The sequence below is a fragment of the Octodon degus genome, unplaced genomic scaffold, assembly GCF_000260255.1.
Source record: "Octodon degus isolate 3935 unplaced genomic scaffold, OctDeg1.0 scaffold00003, whole genome shotgun sequence".
Classification (NCBI taxonomy): domain Eukaryota; kingdom Metazoa; phylum Chordata; class Mammalia; order Rodentia; family Octodontidae; genus Octodon; species Octodon degus.
In genome coordinates this window covers 10682909-10700316 of record NW_004524579.1, presented here as the reverse complement: position 1 = coordinate 10700316, position 17408 = coordinate 10682909, and the positions used below count along the sequence as shown (strand labels likewise).

Genomic DNA, 17408 nt, shown 5'->3' with positions numbered 1-17408 from the left:
GCTGCACTGGATTGCTGATCTAGAGAAACTGGGAGACAATGACTGTTAGACTATTATAACAGAATATATTTGTGGGAACTGGCTATGCGGCAACAGAAATTTGATATAGCAGCCAAAAATCTACATATTTAACAAGGATCAGGAATATATTGCTATGTTAGCTTGAAGAAAAATAAATGAGATAGTTATGCTTAATATACAAAATGCAGCTCTGGCTTCTACTGCACAGCATTTGTCATCTGGCTGGTGAAAAACGAGGCTAATCAAGCATGTTTCTTCTTTCATAGAAAATTCTTTACGGAGGACCTACTACCTATATGGTACTTTGCAGAGATGGAAAAACATTTAGGTAAACAAGCAACTGCATTTTTTTTTTGGGGGGGAAGTTAACAAGAAATCTTAAAAGAAGTTTACAGACATTAGCACAGACAAAAGCATAAGTTCTAACTTAAATTATTTCTGGATAAGTATATTTTAAGAAAACCTCTAATTCATGAGATTTTGAGGAACTCTGAAATATCAGACACCCTTTAACCTTTCTTTTAAAGAAAATTTCAAATGATATAACTGACCATGAAAATTGAAATAGGACTAAGGCTAGGCAACGTTAGCTGAGGGTACGGAGTACTCCCTCACTTTCATTCTCACTGTTAAACAGGGGGATTAATTAGTTCTAGGCTATTGTTTTTGTGGCTGATTTGTTGTTGGTGAACTAAAGGCTACAATTCATTGACTCCAAAGTAATTTCTGAAAAAGTATATGCTGACATTGCAGAGTATCTGGATCATGAAGCATGGCAACACTGACCAAAGAAATCATGCTTCAGCAGGAGCTGGTTATTTGTTTAAAATAAAGGCTGATGTGTTACCTTTTCACACATACTTACAAATTGTTTATAGGATTCTTATAAAGTTGCCCAGGCTGGCCTTGAACTTGCTATGCTCCTACAAACCTTCAGGATTGGGATTAGGATTAGTGTCCTCTGAATAGCTCCTGAGTACAAAGTGGTTTTTTTCTTTTCTTTTTCTTTTTCTTTCTTTCTTAATTTTTTTTTTTTTATGGAATCAGGGATTGAACTCAGGCCCTTGCACTTGCCCGGCAGGTGCTTATTCTACTGATCTATCTCTCCCCAGCCCTTGTTCGTTTGTTTTTAAGAGGAATTAGTAAACATTGTTGATGAACAGAGTGACATAATAAAAATATAATAGCTACATATACAAAAGTTCCATACTGTTTTTATTAATGAATTTAAACATAAAGACATTGAGATTTATTTATTTATTATTTTTTTAAATGCCAGCCTACCAATCAGAGGGATGAAGTTCCTTTTTGGGAGAGGGAAACACTTTACTTAATTGAAGTTACCTCTTATTGTTGCCTGTTATCAAATGAATTGCAAATATCCAGCACTAGCAACTATCCTTAGGTCTCAATCTATAGAGAAGGAGGCGGCAGGCTGCAGTCAGTCCCTAGGCCACCTCTCTCAGCCTCTTGCTCAGAGCTCTTCTACAAGGCGAGGATTGGTTTCTCTCAGCATGCATCAGGCACTGTGTCCAAGCACATGGACATGAAATCAATGTTCTATGTGAGAAGCTATAAATACAGGAGGCCAGGGCTGTGGGTCAGGAATGATGAGGAACCAACTCACATTTATGATCTTCAAGCTGAGACAAAAAAAAATCTTCTAAAAACATAAACACTCAGGACAGTATTTCTTTTTCTAGGTGATGACTTTATACATGCTAGTTATTACGTTTTGTTCTTCCATTATGTGAGTTTTAAATTTAGTTTTGTTAATATGCAAAATAAATTTCACCTGAGAGGTCTTTGCCTAAAAATAAACAGTCTGTTTTAAGTTGTTCCATTGATTTGTATGAGACAAGCACTATACTGAGTTCTGTGTTTCCTCTTCTCTGGATACCTGTTGAAATCTGATGTCAGTGTGGTAGTGGTGAGGAGCAGGGACTTCAGGGAAGAGACCAAGCCACAAGAGCAGAGAGCGCTCCTGGTGGGGATTAGTGCCCTTGAACCAGGCCCCAGAGAGCTGTGCCGCTCACCTTCCTGTGAGGACACAGCAAGAAGATGCTCTCTGAAGGTCAAAAAATCATGCTCAGCAGACCCCAGATTGGTTGGCGACTTTATCTTGGACCATTCAGCTTCCAGATCTATTATAAATAGATTTCTGTTGCTAATAAGCAACGCAGTTTGTCTCGCTGCTCAGTTGGACTCTTAGTGCTCCTCTTGTCTCCTATCTCAGCCTCCCCAGGCTACAGGGGTGTGCCACCACATCCAGTTTCAGGCCAGCATGGTGTGCCTAGGGTTCTGGGTCCGGCAGTGCATGCCATACTCGGGATGGAACTTGGGACTTTGTGCTTGCCGAGCAGGGGTTTAGACCCCCAAACAATCTCCCCAGCCAGGCATTTTTTTAAAGTGGACTATGTAACATGTTAGCTGCTGAGCAGGTACTTTAAGGGACACTTGTGTTTACCAGAGACAGCTGCTGCCCTGTTCAGTGACTACATGTTGCCTATCAAGTTGCTGTTTGTTTTAGATAAAGCAAGGAGGAGAAATTTACAAGAGGAGCCAACCAAAATCACGATGTCATCCTGCCCTGCTATTTTTTTATGCAGCCTAGAGTAAATTTTCCTCATTAAGATACTACATTTTCCATCCAAGGAATTCTTGTCCAACAGTTCTTTGTTTTTTCTTTTTTTCTTTCTTTTACTGCAATCCCAGCTCAGGTGCTTGCTAGATAGGCGCTTGTGCCCCTGAGCAATATCCTTGGCCCTTGCCTGACGATTCCTGGGCATGCGATGTATGATGAAGCATGGTGTCAAACTGCGCACTCTCAGGAAAACACCCTTCACCTGTGACTACGAGGCCTTCTTGAGTGAACATGGCTAAGCTTCCCCCAATGAGATCTCTGGCTCTGCTTGTGCAGGGAGCATTCTGTTACAAATGCAATTACAAACATGGTACCTATTTTTTCCCTTGGTTCCTTGCTGCATAGGAAAGCTCTATTATAAGGTAGCATTCTTCTTTCCCAACATCCCTCCTTTCTTTCTTTTCCTTATTTTATTGTTATTCTTTTCCACTCTGTGGTACTTTTGGAAGTCCCCAGCTCTACTGAAAGAAGCAAAAGAAATTGTTCTGCTTAGCAAAGCTTTAAGAGGGAAGGAACTATCACCTCTCCCCTCACCCTCCCCCCCTTTTGGAGCGTCCTTGAAATGCTAATAAGTGGTAGGAAGGTGGGAGAATACTGTCACCTTTGATTGCTAGAAACTTGGAGACTCTTTCTTTTGTTTTAATATGACTGGTGGGCAACAGTGGGAAGGGGGAGCTTTCCTTCTGTGGGAATGTTGTCTTGTTCCGTACAGTACTGGATAAGACTTTTATTGACTCATCAATGCCCAGAATTACAAATATAGCCACAGATTCTTCCTAACAATTGTAGTGCTTTTCTCTCTGCTCCTTTGAATTGGTGTGGCTTCTTATGAGGAGTCAAAATGTGTATTTGATGACTGGACCAATCTACTGTTTCTCCTTACTCCTGCCCAAAGGTGCACCCAGTGCTTACTCACTAGGCCAAGAGGTTGGGGCACAGCACAGACACACACTGTCCATTGCCGACCCTAATGGGCTGCACACCCAGGAGGCTGGGGCAGTCCCCCAGGGCCTTGGGAAGCACGTGCCGAAGACCCCTGGGCAGACCTGTGGAGCTTTCTGACCTTGGACTCACTGAGAATCTAATTCCCAAACCAGTTACTTTACAACTCTGTTTTCACATCCAGGAGAACACTGTGGTTTTTGTTTATGAAAATTCACCCAATACTAATTAGAAATGAAGAACAGTTACAAATGCTTTAATAAGTCAGTTTTCAGAAAAGAAAAAGTAAGTTTATACACATGAATTATGAAACAATTTTTTTCCAAGGGAAAATGGACATGGCAATATGACTACCATGTTGGCCCAGCAGAGGATGCAGCACTGCCCGGGTGATTGGGGGTCTAGCTTGCTGCAGAGAGCCTAAAAGTCCTGGAATAAGCTAGAGCCTGTGCTTGGAAAAAATCCTGTTTTGCTATATATCTATATCGGTATTAATATTGATATTGATATATTATATATATTAAATGTAGTTAGTACAGGGTCTCACTACGTAGCTCAGACTCGTGATCCTCCTGTTTTTAGCTTCTCCAGCACTGGGATTGCAGGTATGCATCACACACCTGGTCTCGGTGGCTGGCTCAGTGCACCCAGGGGTTGGGCCGGAATGCCATGTGGTACGGGGATTGAACCCTGGTCCCTGCGCTTGCCAAGGCAGGTGCTTAGTCTGCTGAACTATCTCGCCAGCCCCTGAAATTCTTTAAGCAGTATTTCTTTCCATGTTGTCTGATGTCAGTAAATAACAGTTAATGCTTTGATAAAATGGGCTAGTTTTGTAGTTTCAGAAAGAAGCCTGTTTTTCAGGAGCATGTAAATATTTTCATGTAAAGGAAATACACATATGAGGAGAACTTATGTTTCATAGTTTATAATGTTCTTGGAAGCTATTTTCATGACCCTGCATTTATAGTACCAGATATAGAGAAAAATAGGAAAAACACCTATCCAGATGGAAACCATTCCCAGGTCAGCATTATAATTCATCTGGAAGCTCACACATTTCAATACTTTAGTCATTAAGAGTAACTGAGTCCTTGGAGTTACTTTGACACAGTCTCTCTAACATTTGTGTATGGTTTCCCTTTCACTGTTGTGTAAATAATACTTGTAAGAAAACACAATTTTAATAAACTTAGTAGCACATGTAAACTATAGGAAACAGCAGGGTAATTAGCCCAAACAACTGGCGTACTTACGGTTGCATTTCTTCTGAACGAATCTCAGCTTGCATGCTGTTCTGTAGGTAGAGAGTCGGATGCGATCCAGATCCTGAGCCCCTGGTGGGGAATGAGGGACATATGGTGTGCCACATGTGGGGAAAGGGCTTTATACTGTCTATAAACAAGACACCCACAGATATAATCAATATGCTTATCTTTAATTTTGCTAGGCTATACGTATCTTAGGGTTTGCCATGTTCTGGCCCCTATTCCTCAGGTTCAAGACAAGAAGACACATCCATCCAACCCTGGTGAGTAGATTTCCACGATGTCCTTCCTGCAACCCTGCCTCAACTCTGTCCTGTCTACCACTTTTGAGAACAATCTGCTCAAAGGGTGAATTCAGCAGCTGGGTAATATTAGATACTGTTCTCAATAAATAGAAATTTAAATGCACCATCATTGGTCACTTGAACATGACTATTAAGTGACCCCATGCAGCACTGAGTATCTTCTCTGTGGACCTTTTGGCCAATGGCTTCTCGAGACCTCAGTTTTCTCATCTGAAGCTGGGGATGTTGAGAGTGAGGAGTATTTATTTCACAGGCTTTTAGTTAGGAACAATAAGCGACTCTAGGCAAGGCACTTGGAACACTGCTTGGCACAACCTAAGCGCTGTGTAAGTGTTCATTATTATTACTAATATCTGCTTTGCAATATCAGAAGACACCTTTCAGTCTGTAATATTTCCTATGCTATGGCTTCCCAGCATGGAGGGAATATGTTTGCTATATGCTTGACTTCTTTCCTTTGTGTACTCTTCCGTCAAGTAATCCTACATGGCCTCTGATGCCCAGAATGTCAGATCTGAGAGCCAGGGCAGAACCCAAAGCCCTCTGCAGGCTTCTCCCTCCCCCTGCCAGGCTGTAGTTCCCACCTTTATCCTACAGAATCTCTGCCAGGTGTGGGCTGATCGCCCTGTCACCAGAACAATGAGCACCTAACGTTCTTTGTACCCTGCTAAGATTGGGCTATTCTCTAGGGTGCATCTACAACCCATTCTTCTCTTCTCTGCTTTCAAGTATTTGGCTCTTTAAAGCCTATATATGTCCTTTTGTATCTGACATATATTGAACTTTGTCTACATTGGTAAAATGTGATACATAAATCTTCAGGATACAGTAGACTGATGAGCAAATAAAATGGACTGGAAGCAATGAAATTAGGAGGCCAATGAAATGCTTTCTGAATGAAACTCAGGATGAAATTATGAGTGTCCCTCCCTGAGAATGTGTGGGCTCCCCTCCACTCAGACCGCTCCCCTCTCTAGATTTACTTAATATGTCGTCAATGATCCTACTTTGTGGTTTCATGAGGCATATTATTAAAAATTTATTCTTATGAGAGTACGCTGCTTGGCAAACAGGCTCATTGATGCTGCCTTCTTGAAAGATAGGAGAGGTGGGGCCCACCCTGACTCAGTACCGGCTTTCTTTTACTGCTCTAGGAGATGGACATTGATGACCGGCCATGGAGGAGTCCTTCCAGCGGCAGCGAATGTCACAATTTAGTGAAAGAGAATGCTTCTCAGTGTCAGCAGTCCTTAATTCTGCCACTTTCTAGCTCTGTGAACTTCAGCAAGGGTTTACTTGGCACTTCAATTCCCTTATGCATAAAAGGAGGAGAGTAATATGAACTTGACCAGCTGGTAATAAATGTATAGTCTTGACCTCCGCCCCAGGTACAAAGTGTGCAGCTAACAGTGCCAGGCATCCTTAAAAGGCTTCCTGTTCTGTTTCTGAGCAGCAATACAGGACAGAAATCTTTTCTGATGTTTGAGCTTTCATCTGACATCTTATAACTTCAACACACTTGATCTAGTTTCCCCTCTGGAGCCATGCAATCTTTTCTCTGTGTTACTTGGTAATTCATTTGTTAGCTATGTTGTAGCTGCTGTTGTTATCATTATTAGCATCCTCACTGTCATTTGAAAATTATGGACAAAAGCCTTTGTCACTGTGGAATCTAAAAGTGAGATGGGAAAAGTAGCTTTCCCTCAATTCGTTAAGGTTAAAGCCATGCAACTCCACAGGCATTTTAGGTACAATAACTACAATGGTGTCAGATGCTGAACAGGGATTGCATCTGTGGAAGTGGCTGTCACTGTTTTGTTTATCATCAGACATGAGAGCTTGAAGCATTCCAGTCACACTAATCCATGGCTGGCTAACATCTCTTTAAAGTACAAAGGACACAGTTAATCAAAATACCAGAGCTATTGCTTCCACTGTAAGAATCTATAGAAAGCAGTTAATGCTATGTTTGATATAGACATTTATAAGTGCAATATGTGCCCAGATACACATACAGTCTACTAGGCGATTCATTCTGCAGGTTCTTTTTACTAGTATGTGTTTGTAGTATATGATGTTCACATTCATCTTGGGGAGTCTGCACATGTACATAATAGAGGTTTCTCTTTCTTCCAACATGTCCTTTCATGTCCTTCTAAACAGCCTCTTTTCATTTTCATTCTTCTTTTTTGAAATTTTGTAGTGTCTCACTATGCAGCTCAGACCCATGGTGATCCTTCTATTTCAGCCTCCCCAGCATTGGAATTACAGGCATGCACCACCATACCTGGTCTTTGTGGCTGGCTCGGTGCACCTGGGGCGGGGTTGGCACTGCATGTGGTACTGGAGTTCAAACCTGGGTCCCTATACTTGCCTAGGCAGGTGCTTAGACTGCTGTGCTATCTCTGTGGCCCATCCATTTTCATTTTTTTGTTATTATTAATCTTAGCTCATGCTCATGTTGAACTTGAACTCATAGCAATCCTCCCTCTGCCTTCTGAGTGCTGGGATCCTAGGGGTGGGCTACCAGTCCAGTCTGTAGGTATTTTTTTTAATTAAGCTTGCAGTTAATTCAAGATCTGATTTTAAACAGTCATGTGTTATAAACACGAGTGTGCTATATCACTGTGATATGATTCTTTTAATTCATAGATAAATCTTGGAAACAATCCAACAGTCCAACAACTGATGAATGGATAAAAAGTTTTTTCATTTTTTATGTATTGGGTACAGGGTCTCACTACACCGCTCAGACTCATAGTGATCCTCCTGTTTACAGCCTCCCCAGCACTGTGATTACAGGCATGTGCCACCACACTTGGAGTTGGCTGCCGGCTCAGCGCACCTGGGTGCTGGGCTGGAGTAGCATGCAGGAATGGGGATCAAACCCTGGTCTCTGTGCTTGCCAAAGTGGGTGCTTAGCCCACTGAGCTATCTTGTTGGCCCTCAAAAAAGATTTTTCTTATATAAAATGGAATGCCAATCAGCCACAAAGAAGGAGAAACCCAAGACATTGACAACTAAATGGATAGAGACATTGATAGCTAAATGGATGAACCTTGAGACCAAACCCTTAAGAGAAATAGGTCAGATAAACATGCAACTATCACATTGTCTTTCTGACATGAGAAGCTGAAAGTGTAAATAAGAATCAAAATGTATAATAGATATTGTGAAATATGAAGGAATTGTGCCTAAGGAAACGGGGACAGGGGAAGGTGGGGAAAGGAAGGAAGGGAAAGTTAAATATGGGAAAAGAAGGGTGAAATGGAAACAAAGCTTTGTAAATAAGGAATGGAAGAGAGGCTGAAAGAAAGGGAGGTAGGTGAGTGGGAAAAAGGAGAATTAAGACATATCATGTACAGGTACAGATTCCCTGTGATGAATTATATATATATATAAAATATATAATATATATATTATATATATATCTAATAAACTTAAAAAGTCATGTGTTTATAAAAAGTCATGTGTTTATATAAAGGCAGATCCTTTATATTTTCTATGTTTAGATTAAGGGTGGGAGCTTATTTTATTTATTTGGTGAGCTTATTTTAATTTTCATCTCATGCTTCTAGCATTTCTGATACATTTGAACATTCTGATTTGTCACTGGCATTTCAAGGATTCTGGCCAGTTTTGTGTCTCTGTAAATCTAATGGGCTCCCATGGGAAGTCTGTAAGACGCCAGATCTCCAGAGACAGAAATTCCTGAATACTCAACCTTCCCTCTCTGCAGTGATTGGTACTGGGCTTGCCTCAGCAACCCTATGTGTCTCAACAACTATACACAACCTCTAACAGAAAATGAAAGGTACAGATCACTTGTATGAATTCTTCAAGAATAATGACTTAAGTTCCAGACAGTATACAGAAATTGTGCTGCAGGACACAGTTCTGTTTCTTAGTGGCAGCAAGACTGTGCTGAGAACCGTGACTCTGGTGACCTCTCTCTGAAACAGGTCACGACAAGCTGTATGTCTAGGGCATGTGGTACAGAGAGGCACAGAGATGTGGTGGAGGGACAGGAACCTTCTGCTGTATTGCTCTGTGGACTAAATGACCCTGTCTTGTTCAATCAGGAAAGGCAAGTGTCTCTTATTTGCACATGTTCTTTCTGGTTCATGGTGTAACCCAAGTGTGTGGGGAGTGGGGTGGGGTGGATGGGAGTTGACTCTCTCAGCAGCAGCAGCATGGTACCTCTCACAGATCACACAGATGACCCTCTGGGAGTAGATTAGATTAGATTAGATTATATACCCACCTTGGTCCAAATAAATGTCTTTCTCTGTCCCAATAATAAATCATGAACTTAATTCACTTTTTCCTGTGTAGTCTTTTTCTTGTAGTCTATAAACTTCAAGTCTACCTTAAAATTAGCTGAATGTCTTCTTGTGGTTTCATTAAAGTTATCAATTAAAACTGAAGATCTGAACAGGCTGTAAATGGAGCATCTTGCCTAATGCGAGAGGCCCGCCTTCTCCAAGTTGATTGACCCACAGATCAGTCCTCTAGACACTGTCACAACACTACCTAAAATCTGCTTGATTGAATGGCAACCCAGATTATATTTGCCCAACATATGAAGAGCCTCAGAGCCTTTATCAATACCTTATGGAAATTAAGGTTAATTTTTATTCAACGGTCTTTTTGTGAAGAGCGGTCTGGTGATCTTATTTAAAAGGGAAATTAGCTAGCTTAATTATTTTATTTAAAAGGTGGAATTTAAATAAATAAATAAATAAATAAATAAATAAATAAATAAACAAGGAAATGAAATCAGTACAGAATCCTTGTTCTGAACATGTCGAAATGTTTAGGATTACCACTATATTTTGTCTACCAAAAATCCATTTCATTATGGAACCTACATCAAGCTCATAATCTACATTCTAAGAATCCATATTATTTTAATTTTTTTGTACTTCTCCATCACTTTTCATTTGCAATTACTTCTTCGTTGTACTTCAAAATAGCACAAAATAATGGATAAAGGAGTTTTTCAAAAAATATATTTGTGGGATAGAATTCTTTAAAAGTTGGACATTCAACTCACTTAAATGATTCCTTGGATTTGTTTTATTCTAATACATGTGAGAGCACAGGATAAATAATTAAGGTAAGGTATAAAGACTTATTTTTCTATCTGTGTATATTTGAAAATTTTCATGATACAAATTTTAAACTGTATTTATTCAAGGAAATTTGTTGTTTTCCCCACCATCTACTTACCCCTCTCCTATTCCTGTCATGGTTAAAAGATGGTGGTATAGAAAAGCAAACATGCAGATGAAATGTTTATTCATTGCTATTAGCTGCACTTCTTGTTTGTCTCTTCTTTTACCCTACTTTTTCTCTCTCCTTTTTTCCCTCTTCCTCTCTCTTTTTTCTTTTTCTTTGTCTCTTCTTCTCCCTCTCTTTCTCATTTCTTTATTTCCACATTCCCATCTCTTTTCCATCCATTCATAAAACCAACATATCTATTAGCCCACTAAACAGCAAAATAGATTTACCTAAATTTTGAAACTAGCTTCAATATACTCAGAACACTTTCATATAATTTATCTATGTTTTACATTTGGATGGGTCATTATAAAATCTACATAGTCATTTAGATGCTTAACTGTCGCATTTTGTGTAAAAGTTTATTTATTTACAAAATAAAGTCTGTAAACACTGTCTTAACTCTTTGTCACACCAGATTGTTGATTGAATACACTGAATACATGTGTCTCTTTGTGTGCTGTGTGTGTGTGTGTGTGAGAGAGAGAGAGAGAGAGAGAGAGAGAGAGAGAGAGAAGAGAGCGAGCTAAGATACAAATAGGAAGGAGCAAGGATGAATCCTGTAAGGATGAAGAACTCAGTTTGGGTTGCAGAGCACTTGAATTGCTTGTGGGATATCTAGGAGACTGCCCAAAGGGCAGTCTTGGGGGCCAGCCAAATAGTTCAGTGGATTAAAGAGCCTGACAGCAGGCACAGGGGCTGGGAGTTCCATCCCAAGGCCTGCCGGCCCCACCCCCAGGGAACCCTGAGATGGCAATTGAGCCTGGGTATGGTGGCGCACGCCTGTAATCCCAGCACTTGGGAGACTGTAAACAGGTGGATCACTGCGAGTCTGATCTAGTAGTGAGACCCTGAACACTCTGTAATCCCTTCCCTAAAATACAAAAACCAAACCAAAACAAAACAAAAAAAGAAAGGACACTCTGATATATGGATGTGGAGCTCTTGGCGAGAGCTATAACACACTCAAGAATTATCAACAAGCATTTAAAATGTGCTAATAAAAATGAATTTAAAAAATACAAAAAATATGAAAAATGCAACAATGTGTCATGATGGGCCAAGATTAGGAATATTTTTCCAAGAGAAGACTAGATACACAAGTGCATCTAGTCTTTGAACAATTGCTAACAAGCTGGGCATTGTTCAAAGAGAGAAGGAAGTTCTTTTGTTCTTTAATTATTTTATTTTATTTTTTAATGTATTTAGTACAGGGTCTACAGGGTCTCACTACACAAATCAGACTCATTTTGTCACTCACTCATCTAGAGAGATTGGGACTAAGAGCTTCCTCCTTGGACCAGCCAGATAACTCAGTTGATTAAAAAGCTTGCTTAGGCAAATGCAGGGACCAGGGCTCGCGTCCCAGCATGCCATGCTGCCCTCCCCCAGGGGCATGCTGAGATGGTAACTGAGACTGAGTGTGGTAATCCCCGTAGTAGGAGGCTGAAAACAGGAGGACCACTAGGAGTTTGATTTGTGTAGTGAGACCCTGTACTAAATACATTAAAAAATAAAATAAAATAATCAAAGAAAAAAGAACTTCCTTCTCTCTTTGAATAATGCCCAGCTTGTTCGCAATTGCTCAAAGACTGGCTTTGAGCACACCATAAGGCAGCAGCCCTGGTGAGCTGCTGACTTCTGAGTGGGCACTATGAGTGGAGCTAAAGGCTGGTCCACTTCCAGCTGCAGCAGCACAGCATGCAGCATGGTTGGAAGGTTGGGCTGCCGAATCTCCACACTGACCCTGTGGCGTGAGCTCACAGGAACACAGGAAGTGGTTTTGAGGGCTCCTGAGCAGCCAGGAGCCACAGCAATGCCAGTAAAAACAGTAAGGAGCAGAAAAACTATAAATGGAAACAACTGGTCAAGAAGAACAAACTGACTTTAGTGTCTAGCAGGTACTAGGAACAGAAACCAAGAAGTAGAGTGGTCAGAAAAGATGTAGAGAGGCCAAGTGAGGCTGGTGAAAGCAGAAAGAATTTCTAGGACAGTAAGCCATGTTGGTGTTACTATCTTTTTATTTTTAACTTTAAAAAATCATTTATTTATTTGTTTGTTTGTTTGTTTATTTATTTATTTTTTAAATTTGGTACAGGGTCTTACTATGCAGCTCAGACTAGTAGTGATCTGCCTGTCTCAATCTCTCCAGTGCTGGGATTATAAATGTGCACCACCATGCCCGGTTTTGGTGGCCGGCTCAGTGTGGGGCCAACGCGGCATGCATGCAATACTGGGGATCGAACCCGGGTCCTTGAGCTTGCCAGGCAGGTGCTTAGACTACCGAGCTACCTCCCTAGCCCTACAGTGTTAATATCTCAAAGGGACTAACAACATAAGAAATGAAAAAAGGGGTGAAAGTAGCTATAGTATTTACCATGGCCTAGGGTGCTCGGATCATTTATGTGAACTTTTTTGAAGTTTAGAAATCACTGTTCTTAAAGTGTCCACTGCCAGATCATGCCCTCCTTTCCTTTCTAATGAGGCCTGTGCTGACTATGGCCAGTATTTTGACAAGGTCTGCCTGCCTTCAAACAACTCAGCTGTGTTTCTTGGGGTTCATTTGTGCCTCCCTTTGATGTCGGGTCCCTTTTCTACTTAGGAGTCAGTGGTATTCTTCCCTTTTTTTATTAAGCAGTCTCTGAGCTTCTCAAAGGTGTTTCCAATCGCTTCTCTCCCATTAAAATCCAGCCATTCTGGGCTCCATGTGCTTCTGAAACATTAATCTGGCATCTAAGGCACATGGATTTGAAGGCTCATGCCCTGTGTGTCCCAAGAAAAGGTAGCAATAGTGAATGACATAGATTTGCTCATAAACAACTGTTATTCAAAGAACAGGAACTATCTCTGAGAGCAGAAGAAGTGGAGGAGAGTTTAAGTCCCAGACAATATATTCTGCTAAAACAGTGTGATAGGTCTGTACAGGCTGATAAACTTACTTGCTGGCTGAAAAGGCCAAGATAGACTACTGCCTACATTTAGGTCAAGTTTTTGCAGCTTTAATCCAAGGTATTAAGAACACTGAAAACTAGAGCATTATAACAAGAGTTTTCATTTAAGGATAACTTGCACAGCATTTTCTAAATCAAAGTAGGTGGTCACCTAAGGTTTTCACGGAAGATTAATCTCTGCTCTGCCTATGTGAGAGCCCATGTTATTAACTGCATCATTTTGCCGTTTCCTCATCCTGCTGCTGCTTGTGTTCATGAGTGCAGAATGCTCAAAGAGCATGTGCTGCAGTCCCTCAGGTTTGCCAGACCTTATCGGTTGTGCTCCTTACCCATTGCTTCCCCTTGTTAGCTTTTGTAAAGCGGATGCCAGTCTAAACATTCCCATCCACCTGCTTAACTTTAGACTGGCTTCACATTCCCTCCCGGCCTCTGGACTCCCTTTCCTTGAATATTTGATTTTAGAAAAGATTCCATTGTAAATCTTTACTCTGCTCATTTATGAAGTTAATATCCCTGTCCCTCAACCAGTTTTATACCCCAGGAATGTCTCTCTGAAGGATCTGGAATCCAGGCATTGAAACTTAACGATTCAAGTAAATAATGCCCTAACCTACCACTTCCTATGAGAGAGAACCAAAGCTCCTAACTGCATCATTAGCTAATGTGGATGGCATAATCATATGGACTAACTTCCTGCCAATATCCTACATTAATTTCTCACTTTTCCCTCAAGAATTAAAAACCCTCCCTCTTTTGTTTTAGTGAAGTTGAGGTTGATCTTTCTTCTCCTGCAATAGTCTTGTGCATCCTTCCCTGCCTGTTTAGCTTTCTGATGAGATCTTTTCCTTCATGTCTGAAATAGCAAAAAAATCCCTTTTTTCTATTATTTCAAAAAATATTTCTAGATAAAACTTAGCTTTTTAAATTTACAAGTCCCTAGTCTTTTCTTTTCCCTTCCCTGTGTAGATATTACAGATTCCCGGAAAAAGTTACTAAAGTTCCACACCATTTTGATAATACTTTTCTTTCTTGGGTGTTCTGTGGGTAATGGTGGGGTCCCACATATGATTTTCAACGATTCAACACACTCCCAGTGAGATCTTTCTCTCTGCATAATAGTCTACTCATAAAAATCACTTCTTCCTTTGATCGCAGCCAAAGGTATTATCGGGCTGAGTCTCGCTTAGCGAGGAGGCTTCACAGTGCTGAGCTGTACATGCTCAAACTAGTGGATTATGGAGGTCTGACATGTTCAGCTATCTTTGATTGATAAATGAATCCCCAGCACAGAGGAAAAATGCTTCCTATTTACTTATCTATTCTGATCATCATCAAGAGCACCTATAAAACAAAACCATGTGACAGTTCAGTGAAGTTTCTATAGAAGGATACAGTTAAAATTTGGGAAGCAAGCATATAATTTTTCCAAGTTTCTCTCACTTGAAAAAAAATCAGAGTTGTTCTGCTTCTGCAGCTACAAAATTTGGACTGAGCTGTCTTCAACTTGGTCAATTTTAATTCAATGGATGTTAGACAAAGGGACTGGGCACTGGAACTTTGATGTGCATTTACAAAATCATTAAATAAGCATACTTGTTTAATTCTTATACTGTGCCAGCCTTCTCAATCTGCAGTATTGCAAAAATAAGCTTCAAGATTTCTAGAGTTATTAGTATTTTTAGGAAATATTGATTTTTTCCTATGTCTGGCAGGACATTGTTGCACAAAATAATCTTGTCTTTTTGGTACCTGTGCTGTGTTAGGTTTTGTAAAAATAGACCTTTCTTCCTCATTTCCCCTACAATGTACAGTCCTTTTAGTTTTTTCTGCTTATTTTGACTGTCCAAATGAAAAACATGCTTCTTTATTTTATTATTAAGTATTTATTTTTAATTGACAAATAGTAATTCTGCATTCTTCTGGGGTAAAATATGATATTTTGAACTTTGCATATGTTATGGAAAGACTTATTCAACCTACCAAACATATCTATCATCTCACCAGCTTCTTTTAAAAAGTTTGTTCTCTTAGAAACTTTGAAAGGTTTCTTGAAAGGAAGTGGTAATATTCAATTAATTGTCCAATCTTGCATAACTATATTTGTTCATCTGGGCAACAGATTTGATGATAAAAATAAATAATATAAGTCATTGTTAATTAGTTTTTCTCATTTTGAAAATCCGTACCATACGTATTGTTGTATGTTACACTCTTTCTGTCTTTATTTCTGCTGTTTGCTTTTGCTTTTGTTTTTTCTCTTCAAAATAGAAAAAGAAAGGCGAAGTGCATTGCCACTCACCACCATCCCTGTGCACTGCAGCAGATTGTCGGAGTATTCCTCGTTTCTGGCTGACAGGTGCTAGCTTCCCTGCTCTACTTAGACTTGTGTCTACAAAAAGGTCCCAAAACCAGATGACATCATGCCAGAAGTAAAGAATATGGCATCAAACATACACTAGGACATGAGAAGGTCTTGCCCAAACTCTCACACTTGAGGCTCAGGTTTTAAAGTGAAAAAAGCGAGAAGAACAATTCAATTTCCCAGCATCAATTTTAATGTTATTTCCCTTTTGGTAGTTCTACTATTCTTTTGGTGCAGTCAGGTTATTGGGCAATAATAAAGGAGAATATTAAACCTATCATCTAACACTTTGCTTTATGTACTCTGACCCTCATTCTTGCCAATAGCGTCCTAATTTCTTCTACAACCTTCTTGAAAGAAGGAGGTTTATAACTCTTTAGCTCATGCCCACTACTAATGTAGGAAGGGGAGACTGAAATGAATAAATAAATACATAAAATGAAGGAATCATATTTTTTATGATATTTAATCTGAGATGTGCTTTCCCCAAGTGTCTAGTTCTTTAAGTAGCTCCCTAGGGAAACACTATCAGCCAATACTTAGCAACTATGCCTTTACATAAGCAAATAGCTTTCACTGTAAGTATAATCTTTGGTTTCCTTTGCAGTTCAGGTCACCTCCAAGCTCTGTTTATCCTTTGTTTTCTATTGGACTTGAAAAATAAATCATTTGTAGGACAAATTCTCTCTGCATGACATCCAAGTGACAGCTTATAGTTTAGTCCTTATTTGCATCTGCTTTTTGTCATGAATGGATGATGCATCTCCTTTTTGTCATGAATGGATGATATCATTTTTTGCGAGGAAGACATTAAGTGATTCATTTCACAAATTTTATGTGGTGTCTACAGTGTGCCTGCTCTGAGATGATGCAGGAAGATCAACGCAGACTTCAGAGTTCATTGGACTGTGTTAATGTCAACACTCAACAGCGTTTATTGTGTGTGTGTGTGTGTGTGTGAATGAATACACAAGTCCATAAACATTTTTGGCACAAAATATAGAGTCCAATAATAAGTTATGATAACTCACTATCTTTTGCCTAGCTGGATGTCAAAATAGCTAATTGTATGTTTTGTGTCAAGAATTTTGAATCTTAAGGGAAAGTGCAAAGGTTGTAAGTACTAAAGGCTTGTTTCTAGCCTTTCTATGAATGTTCATTGAAAACTGTAGGGAGTTTCTTGAAAGTCCCATACTCACTCATCTCTGCAAACAGCTGTCTTCTTTCTGCCATGGTACTTCCTCTTTTCCCACTATCTTCAATCATTCTATGAGACAAAATTGTGACAAAGCATGTTATCCTCAGGAGGTAAATAGCCTTTTTTGTTTTTGTATTTTGTACAAGGCCTACAGGGTCTCACTAAATAGATCGGACTCGTAGTGAGTCTCCTGTTTTCAGCCTCCCAAGCGCTGGGATCACAGGCCCGCACGCCACCATGCCCCAGTCTCAATTGCCGTTTTAGCGCCCCCCGGGGGTGGGGCCTGAATGGCATGCTGGGAATCGAATCCCAGCCTCTGCGCTCTGCCTAAGCAGGCGCTTTAGACCCCTGAGCTATCTGGCCAGCCCTACACCTTCTTCTTCTTCTTCTTCTTCTTCTTCTTCTTCTTCTTCTTCTTCTTCTTCTTCTTCTTCTTC

General features: G+C 40.1%; 1 protein-coding gene across 24 annotated transcripts in view; it reads right to left on the bottom strand.

The window, feature by feature from the left end:
* The window catches only part of Dtna (dystrobrevin alpha), a 407896-nt gene that overhangs the window by 144695 nt on the left and 245793 nt on the right, over window positions 1–17408 (bottom strand). For 23 of the 24 annotated variants that reach the window (XM_023714185.1, XM_023714184.1, XM_023714186.1 and 20 more), the window contains 2 exons: window positions 16973–17040; window positions 4861–4941 (listed from right to left, as the gene is read on the bottom strand). In XM_023714185.1, the coding sequence (XP_023569953.1) occupies window positions 4861–4941; window positions 16973–17039 (148 nt within the window). In that variant the 5' untranslated portion in view covers window position 17040. The remainder of the gene's footprint in view (window positions 1–4860; window positions 4942–16972; window positions 17041–17408) is intronic. The other variant, XM_023714194.1, reaches the window with a different exon arrangement.